Source organism: Argentina silus, assembly GCF_951799395.1.
Source record: "Argentina silus genome assembly, chromosome: 13".
Taxonomy (NCBI): Eukaryota; Metazoa; Chordata; class Actinopteri; order Argentiniformes; family Argentinidae; genus Argentina; species Argentina silus.
Window position 1 is genome coordinate 13,669,104 of NC_139667.1, and position 10,000 is coordinate 13,679,103.

At 46.6% G+C, this 10,000-nt stretch overlaps 1 protein-coding gene across 1 annotated transcript in view; it reads right to left on the reverse strand.

Annotated features, from left to right (window-relative positions):
- Positions 1-10,000, reverse strand: part of akap6 (A kinase (PRKA) anchor protein 6) — a gene marked incomplete at both ends in the record, with an annotated part of 100,764 nt that overhangs the window by 16,916 nt on the left and 73,848 nt on the right. Inside the window, 2 exons of the mRNA XM_083684092.1 lie at positions 1-158; positions 4,777-4,923. The exon at positions 1-158 is cut by the window's left edge and continues 61 nt beyond it. Coding sequence (XP_083540218.1) covers positions 1-158; positions 4,777-4,923 — 305 coding nt within the window. The remainder of the gene's footprint in view (positions 159-4,776; positions 4,924-10,000) is intronic.

The following is a 10,000-nucleotide window of genomic DNA, read 5'->3' on the forward strand; positions in this document are numbered from 1 at the left end:
GAGTTGAAGATGAGCAGCTCCGTGTCTCTCAGCCAGCCCTTCAGCTCCTTGATACGCTCTTCCAGCCGTCCCAGCATGCAGTTGGTCTGGGGGGACAGGGCGGCGCGGGGGTCCTGGGATGACGGACCGCAACTCCCAGCATGCTCTCCTAGGACCTTCTATAGAGAGAGAGAGGGAAACGGAGGGTTAGAGTGTTAGCAACTCCTGGCAATGCAAGCTTTTGCTCCAGCCCAAGACCTGCAGTCTCTTAGAATATTCCACAGAGACAGAGAGGGAGGGGGGAGGAGGGGTAGAGGGTTAGCAACTCTGGTAATGAGGGTGCAAGCTTTTGTTCCAGCCCAAGACCTTCAGTCTCCTGGTCTGCCACAGAGACAGCGAGGAGGGGTAGAGACACAGAGATCTGGAGCTCAGAGAAAGAGCTCATCTAGAATAGAAAGTGAAAGGTACAGTTTGACTGTTTGGCTCAACCTAGCATTGAATCAGACAGCGATATTACTATTATAGAGTTGTTCCTACCTGCTGACAGAATAATTCATTAATGGCCAAGTGTGTTTGATACCATTCCTCATTCCATTCCATGCATTACAATGAGCCCCGTCCTCCAATTTCTACCTCCACCAGCCTCCTCTGGTGTATGAGTGCTACATAGCAGGTGGGGTTCTCAACTCCGGTCCTGAGGACTCCCAGGACGTGCAAGCTTTTGTTCCAGCCCAGGACAAATAACACCTGATTCCATATAACTCAATGGTTTGATGATGAGTTGAACAGACGAACGGGCTAAAAGGAAAGCCTGCACCCCCCCGTGGATGGCCGGGGTCCTAGTTCAAACCCCCTGGGGTGGAACACCAATCAGATATCACATATTGTCTCATATACAATCAATATACTGTCAGCAGGTAGGAACAACATTGGAACAGTGTAATGGAGTCTGGTTGATGGCTGAGTTGAGCGTACTTCTACACAAGGTAGCGTTTCTCGCTCTTGTTCTGCTGCGCGACAACTCTCTCAATCTCACGCTGGTCTAGACGATGGGCCCCCTTCAGCATATTTTCCACTTCAACAAACCAGTCAATATGAAAATGAGACTAAAGGCAAGCGACCTTGAATGCGGCTAGCCTGCTACACTAACTCTCTTCAACATTAAAGTTTTGGAAAAACAATGAATATTAGACTGGGTTGCAATATTTAGATGGTAATTCTGGAGTATTTGCCGCGCGGCCGATATCCCTGACGCACACTCACCATCACACAGAAATAATACCATTTGGGGAGAAAACAACATCTAAGTGTTTGTTGAGTAGCAAACAATCAGCCACACAAATACCCTCCAACCATGTTGAAATAGGCTCTGGTGAGCAATCACCCCTCTCCTCCTCCTCCCACTGCAAACACACAGCAAACACTGCCCCATGCTGAGACCCCTGTCAGAAACTAGCAGGTAAGTGTGTGTGTGCATGTGAGTGCGTGCACGTGTGTGTGTATATGTGTGTGTGTGTGTGTGTGTGTGTGTGCGTGCGTGCATGCGCATGCACGCATGTATGAGTGCGTGCGCGCATGTGTGTGTGTGCGCGCATGTGTGTGTCTGTGTGTGCATGTCAGTGTGTTCCCACCTGGCTGTGAGTGGGTACATTTTAGAGCTGGAGTGTTGGGTTGAACTCTGTACACCCACAAGGCAGTTGTAAGAGCATAAAACACACCATTATCCAATTAATAGCCACACTGGGCTGGTCGGTGTAATTGTCAGTGTTTTGTGTTGAAGCTGTTTGAAAAGAAGCTGTAATGGAAACAGATGTGATTACGAGTCGGCCATTGAAGTGGCTGTTTTGAAAAGGCTGCATCAATTAAACACTCTGTGATGTCTCTCTCTCTCTCTCTCTCTCTCTGCTTCCTCTGTGTATCCACACTTCTTTATCTAAACACCTGGGGTGTGTGTGTGTGTGTGTGTGTGTGTGTGTGTGTGTGTGTGTGTGTGTGTGTGTGTGTGTGTGTGTGTGTGTGTGTGTGTGTATGTGAGTGAGTGTGTGAGTAGATGCCGTGCGTGTGTGCATACGTGCATGTGCATGCATATGCGTATCTCATAGAACACCAGTTAATGGCGTACCAAATGACTAGATGGGTCTCTTGTTTTAGAGTCTTTGTGAAAAAATGTGTTTGCTGTGATAGCCTTTGCAGAGCTATTTGCCTTGTGGAATATAAAGAAAGTAAATAAACACAAAAACAACAAACTAACAAATAAACCTTTCAGCCTATTGTGATCCTGCAATGACACAGCAGGAAATGAAGACTGGGACACCGACGACCTTGAGATGCTTGTCTCAGAGGTCGAACTGTGTGAGTCCCCATGTTGTCCATACGCCGCCGTGCTGTATGGAAATGTCTCTATTGATTTCACGAGCGTTCTATTGTGCTTTGATCATTCCTACCTCAAAGCCTCATAGGTGCCCCGAGGTGACTTACCAACCTGTCTGTCTGCCAGAAAAGATTGTATGCATTCAATCTCCTTACAATACTCCCTTCTCTCTCTCTATTCCTCCCTTCTCTCTCTCTCTCTCTCTCTCTCTCTCTTCTCTTCTCTCCTCTCCGTTCCCTCTTTTGAATATGGATCATTTCAAAGCCATATATAGCCATTGTTTTGTCTCAGTGATGAACACCGTGGCGGCGGGGGAGAAGGTGACCCCAGCGACCTTGGCGGTCAGGGTACTGGGTTATTGCCACTCTATTTTGTTTCTGGAACAGTTTGCAATCATAAATTCCTCATAAGCAGAATACTTCAGAGAATGGTCTGTCTTCATCAATATACACGACAGAGGACATCCATTTCATTTAATTCACCATTTGTGTCAGCGCAGCAGATGCCAATGGCTGACTTGATAGGATTGTTTAATATGCAATTGAGACGGCGTAATGTGCAGCGCGGGGAGCAGAAACTCTCAGATTAAACTCTCCGCACCACTGCTATTCCATTCTAGCGCCTCTCTCTCTCTCTACCGCTGCCTCTCTCTCTCTCTTTTACTCCCTCTCTCTCTCCTGCCGCCTCTCTCTCCTCCTCTCTCTCTCTCTCTCTCCCTCCATCCCCAGTGCTACTCACTCAGACACCACAGAGACACTAGAGAACAGCCACACTAAAACAAAACTTTGTTTATTTAATATGATTGAGAGAGAGAGAGAGAGTTTTCTGCTCAAAATGTCACAGATTTATTTGGAGGGGAAACAATAATGCAAGTTTAATCATCGTTGATTGCTGTGGTGGAAAAATAGAATTCATTTGTTGCTTAATTTTCAAAACAGAATATGTTTAGCTGTGTGAGGTTGATACATATGTTTATCTGTCTGAAACCAACCCCACTCACACACGCACACGCACACGCACACGCACACGCACACACACACACACACACACACACACACACTCTAGTTTCTCTATGTGAGAGTGTGTATCATTTCAGAACACTGTATTTATGCATGACTATTGTATACTGGGATCATGAAGGAATGCAATTGTGTACCAGTGGAGGCTGGTTTGATACCATTCCTCATTCCATTCCATGCATTACAATGAGCCCATCCTCCCATTTCTACCTCCACCAGCCTCCCCTGTTCTGTATAATCTGTATTGTTGTTTTTTGGTCAAGTTGGCTTCTTTTATAGTGCATCTGTGTGCGACAATCTCCCGGAAACAGCCAGCCAGAAACAGACAGCCAGAAACAGACAGCCAGAAACCAACAGACAGCCAGAGAAACCAACAGCCAGAGAAACAGACAGCCAGAGAAACAGACAGCCAGAGAAACATACAGTAGAGACGCTGCTACTGTCTCCTATGCCCAGGCAGCGACATGCTTAGGGCAGTGCTACAACTTGCCCTACTAATTGAGGGAGCAGCAATTATGTGTTTCATGTACCAGATTAGATTACATGATCATCAGATTAACCTAAAATTAGTCTTGAAGAGCAAAACAAAACCCTGATACCCTGATAAGCATCAATAAAACTGTAGCTACTAGCCATACACACACACACGCACACACAACTACACAGAACCACACACACACACACACACACACACACACACTCACTCTCACACACACACAAACACACACACACACACACACACACACACACACACACACACACACACAGCCACACCTTCGTTACCATTAACAGGATCATCAGGAAGCGCTGCGTGTCTCTGATGTTATCTCCTTCCCTGGCTAGCATCCAGGATGGGAGCTGCTAAGGCCCTTCTTAGCAGGGGGGCTGGGTGGGAACGTCCTGTATTAGGCCTGTGTGTGCGGGCGTGTATGTGTGTGTGTGTGTGTGTGTGTGTGTGTGTGTGTGTGTGTGTATGCTGTGAATAGATAACAGGGTTTAGGGTGGAGGGTGGAGAAAGCCCTGGGCCTAGGCCTACTCATCATTGCAGTGGCGTACGTACGAAGGGAGGTTTATCCCCGGTCCCACTCCTCCACTTCAATGGAAATCTTCCAGTAGGCAGGTCTGCTCTCCACAGGGCTCCGGTGGCAGAGAGAGGGAGGCTCAGGTGGGATATTGACCTGTATCAGTGCACTGGAGTTTGAAGAGACAGGGGACTGCACTCTCTGGCTGACGACTGCTGCTCTACTGTTTTATGTAACTTACAAGGGAGGTCATGTCTGAGTTTTGAAAATGAAATAGAGCTGTGTGTGCAGGCGTGTGTGTGTGTGTGTGTGTATGTGTGTGCGTGTGCATGCATGCGTGTGTGTGTGTGTGTGTGTGTGTGTGTGTGTGTGTGTGTTCTCTCACCTGTAGCTGGTCCCATTTCTGCGTCAGGCTGCTGAGGCGCTGGTCGAAGTCAGCGGGGAGCTCCGCTCCACTCCTGCGTAGACACTCCCCCCAGCCCAGGAGGTGGGTCTTCTTAGGAAGCCACATGCTCATCTCTACACTGTTGCCCTGGAGATGGGTGAGAAGGGTGAGACGGGTGAGACATGGGTGAGACAATGAGACTCACCATCGGCATATTACAGTACACATGGTAATGTTGTTCACAATCACAATCCACATTACAGTGGTGAGCATTACACACACACACACACACACACACACACACACACACACACACACACACACACACACACACACACACACACATGCACACAGGCAAACAGACAAGATCGCTCTGTTGCTATGTGGCATCACATCTGTGTTTGTGTTTCTCCAATAACAAGGAGGCTTAACAGCCAAGGAAATAGGAAATACTGTGTCCTTTGAATGGCATTGAAATCTAGACAAATATTACAGTACATGAACAACAATAATAGGATTTTAATATGTTGTTTAATATGAAGTGACATTCTCCGTCAGCTGTCTGAGGAGCTTACAGTAACTGTAGGAAACAAGCTGACGCTCTTCAATCTCATCTTTTTGGGTTAATTCCTGTCTCTTCTCCTCCTCTTTTCATGTTCTGCATCGACGGCTCCTTGATTTTAGTTTTCTGCTGCCATTTATCATTACTACCGAGCCACATTTAAATATTTTAATGTGCCTCTGTTTTTTTTTCTTCCTTCCTTCGTCTGCTGTCACCGGAGTGGGGACCATTTTTCACTCTGGCATTTCTGATGGAGATGCTATCACACTTCCTTCAGAGCCATCCATCCCTTTCAGCTTTTAATAGCCACGCCCGCCAAAAGTGAACGCGTCGACGCCGTCTAACTATCAGGAAATGATACGATTTATTTGTTGACAGCAAATATTGATTTTAAGAGTCTTCTTCTTTTTTTTTCTCGTTGTTTGTTTAATAAATGGCGCATTCATTGATCCAAAGTCAAAACATTACAGGAGGAAGGAACGAGAAGATGAGTGATTAAAATGCATGAGATGGAAGAAACTTTGAGATTAATGCTGAGATTGGACTTCATAATACATATACACACTCAACGCTCTGGTGGAGGATGCTAGGGGAGGCTAGCCCCCAGTCACTCTCTATGGGAGGATGGCTAAACATCTGCCTATGCTTCAGGGGAGGCTGGTGGAGGCAGAAACCAGGGGATGGGCTCATTGTAATGCATGGAATGGAAAAAGGAATGGTATCAAACGCGTTCCATTCCATTACATGCATTAGAATGAGCCTGTCCTCCGATTTCTACCTCCACCAGCGTCCCCTGGTAGAGGTATCTGCCTATGCTTCCTCACTATGTAAAATAGCTAGGGAGGAAGACACTAGGCCACACAGATACACAATACCTATTTTCATGACGCATTTCAATCCATGGTTCTGCAACCATGATTGACTTTTGGATCAACGTTGATAGGGGGAATGTTGTTACAGGAGTGTGGACTGCAGCTTTGTAAGAGGTGATGTTATTGGTTAAGCCCAAAAGCTTTAATGTTCACTTCATGTGTGTAAGTGTTTGACTAAGTAGCAATGACAGGTATATGACGGTTGAGGGGGGGGGGGGGGGGGGGGGGGGGGCGGGGGGGGGACGGAAAATAACAGAGTGCTGCTTCCAAACAGACAAAACGAGATGAGGGAAAACAAATCAACAAGCAATCATAACTTTAATTCATTTCACATATTAATGAGTTAGGAAAGTCTGGAAATGTCAGCAGAAACGCGGTCATACATGAGAACATTTAATGCATTTTGCAAGATTCATCTTATCCATTAAATTAGAGTTTGTTCAGCGGCTGTAACGTAACGTTGTAGAGACAACAGAGGGAAGGGGCCGTGAAGTGAGGCGGATGCCTCCGCTCAGCGTTTCAATTCATTTATACTGTTAACACCTTACGAACCAGTGACACAGTTAACACCTTACGAACCAGTGACACAGTTAACACCTTACGAACCAGTGACACTGTTAACACCTTACGAACCAGTGACACAGTTAACACCTTACAAACCAGTGACACTGTTCAGACCTTACGAACCAGATGAACCAGTAACACCGTTAACATCTTACGAACCAGTAACACAGTTAAAACATTAAGAAGCAGACAAACCAGTGACACAGTTAAAACATTAAGAGGCAGATGAACCAGTGACACAGTTAAAACATTAAGAAGCAGACGAACCAGTAACACAGTTAACACCTTACGAACCAGATGACACAGTTAACACATTACAAACCAGACGAACCAGTTAATACATTACAAACCAGACAAACCAGTTAACATATTACAAACCAGACGCAACAACAGCAGGAGTTGGTCCTCACATCCAGGACCATGGACCTCACCATTGGTTAACGCATTAGGAAACACATTGCTCACCATCCATGGCCATGCACCAGGCAGTGTGTATTATACAGTCAACACATTACTGCCCCCAAACCAGACACCATGACAACTCACAGCTCACATCCAACCACGTGAACCCAGAGCTTCATATGGACGTCTGCAGAGCCACGGTAAGAGAGGTAGTTTGGACCACACTGGCATGATGAGTTCTGGTCTGAGACTACAGTACAACACCTGTCTACTACATGGATAGACATATGTACAGCAGGGGAGGCGGGTGGAGGTAGACATCGGAGGACGGGCTCATTGTAATGCAAACACGTGTTTGATATCATTCCTCATTCCATGCCATGCATTACAATGAGCCCATCCTCCGATTTCTACCTCCGCCAGCCTCCCCTGATCAGCCAACTGTAGCTAATGCATAGGATTTAGCTCTTTAGCTCACTGGGCTAACAATGACAACTTCCAGCTCTCATCCACTACCACACGTGAAGGACTACAGTATTAACTCAAAGAGTGACACTAGATAAATGAACACACCATTATGCATATGTCATTAATATAATCTTCATCTAAACCGTTCATTTTGCCGGGTAGAGCAAGTCATTGAGAACATGGATTCTCTGTTACAATAACAGCCTGGATGATGAATCTAAATATAACCTCCATTCCATTGCTTTACAAGAGAAACACCACCACAAAATAATTATGAAGGTGATATTAAATCTGTATAGAATATCACAACACATTCCCGTGCTTGTTAATCCTGAGCTTGTAAATCCAGTGCTTATAAACCGCAGCAATGTGCCAGCGCCACCTCTTCTACCTCACTAGCCTGTGTTGATGTGTGTTGTTGTTGTTGTTGTTGTTGTTGTTGTTGTTGTTGTCGTGGTAGGTAGAGACTGACTGTAGAGAATATCCTCTATGGAATAGGATCTACTCTCTCTCACAACAAAGACTTTACCAAAACAAAGCAGACAAATATGATAATTACTTCATCAATTTGGGGGGCTTGGCGAGCGAGGGGGAGGAGTGGGGGAGGAGGGAGGCGTTCGTTGATATCCTGCCAACAGTCACAGTATCTACAATTTGCTGTTGACACTACTGTCAAAGGGGGGGGGGAAGGGAGAGAGAGAGAGAGAGAGAGAGAGAGAGAGAGAGAGAGAGAGAGAGAGAGAGAGAAGCTACAGCTCTGTGTGTCTGTGGATTCAGTGGATGAAAAATATATATAATTCCTGACTTTATCCAAAATGTATGCCCTTGCTAACTTGTTGAGTTATTTCTTTTCTAAAGCGAAAATCACCCGCTTGGAAATGGCCTGCTCAAACAGGCCTTGGAACAAGAGGCCTTGAAACACTGTTAATTGTCACCATGGAGACGGGAAGAATAAGCCATTTTACTGCTGGTAGAGAAGGACATTGAGTCAAACGCTTTTGTTTTTCCCCCCTCTTCAGTGTTTCAGGAACAAGGTGTCCAGTCACTCCTGGGGGCAGAGAGAAACCACAGAGAATTTCCACTCTCCTTTCCAGATCTCATTTAGCATGGAAATCTCTGTTTTTAAAAGAAAAGCAGGAAAACACACACACAGGAAAAAAAAGTGTACTTTTGTAAGATTTTTTTTTGTTAAGAAAGAGGTAAACAAATTGATCAAACAACATGACGATTGAGGGGTTGAGGAATGCGTCGGAAAGGGAGGTTGAGTCAAGTGTAGGACACTATAGTATATAGTGTATGATCTGAACGTTGACCCCTAAGAATCCTGGGAAATGTGTCCCTGAGGAGGGGACAGTAGTAGTGCCAGTATTCCTCCCCCCCCCCCCCCCCCCCACCAGCCAATGAGGAGGCATTACAGACTTCCAACGTTGCTAATAGGATATTCAACAGGATGAATAGACAAAGCAGCTAGCTTAGCTCCCAGCTCCTAGCGCCTAGCGCAGCTAGCTCCCAGCTCCTAGCGCCTAGCTCCTAGCTCAGGCCAGACAGCCCACGGATTGGTTGGAGGGGAAAACGAAAAGGAGAGAAAGAGAAACAGCGGGGTCTTTTACAGAAAATGATTTATTTGAGAGAGAAAAAAAACCTTGCTTGCTGGACTGAACATCTGAACTCTAAGACAAGGGCTTCTCCAGTGAGGGCTATGATAGGGTCAAGAGATTGTTTCTTTTTTGGTCGTTTTAACAACTGGACTCAGTAGGACGTGTATTGTTGTGTAACCACCACTCCTGTCTCTCCTGTCCCCTGCACCACTGAGGTGTGGATGGTTTATGGTGGGGTTCTCTCTCTCTCTCTCTCTCTCTCTCTCTCTCTCTCTCTCTCTCTCTCTCTCTCTCTCTCTCTCCTCGCCAGGCAGGGCTCAGTGCTGACCCCATAGGAAGCCCATGGCTAATGCCATTCAGCTGTGAACAAAGAGGCTCTTTATCCCGACCCTGGTCCTCGTCCTCGCCTCAGCTCAGCTGCCTGGGCGGAGAGGAGGAGAGGAATCTGCTGCGAGGGAGAGACAGAGAGAGAGAGAGAGAGAGAGAGAGAGAGAGAGAGACTCAGACCCCCAGCCCACGCCACGCCTCTCCTCCACTCCAAGCCTGCTTTCGGTTTCTTTACCAGACTAACAGAAGAAACAATGCAATCAGCCAAGAGCACAGTGTTTCAGGGGGGAGGAGAGTGGAGGAGGGAGGAGGTGGGGAGGGGGACACCCCACCATGGCTGGGGCTCTCAGCTCTGCTGCTTACCCTGATGCAGGCACCCGGGCCAGGCCAGAGTGCTTGGCTGCGTGCTGCCGTTTGCTAAGCAGCACAGT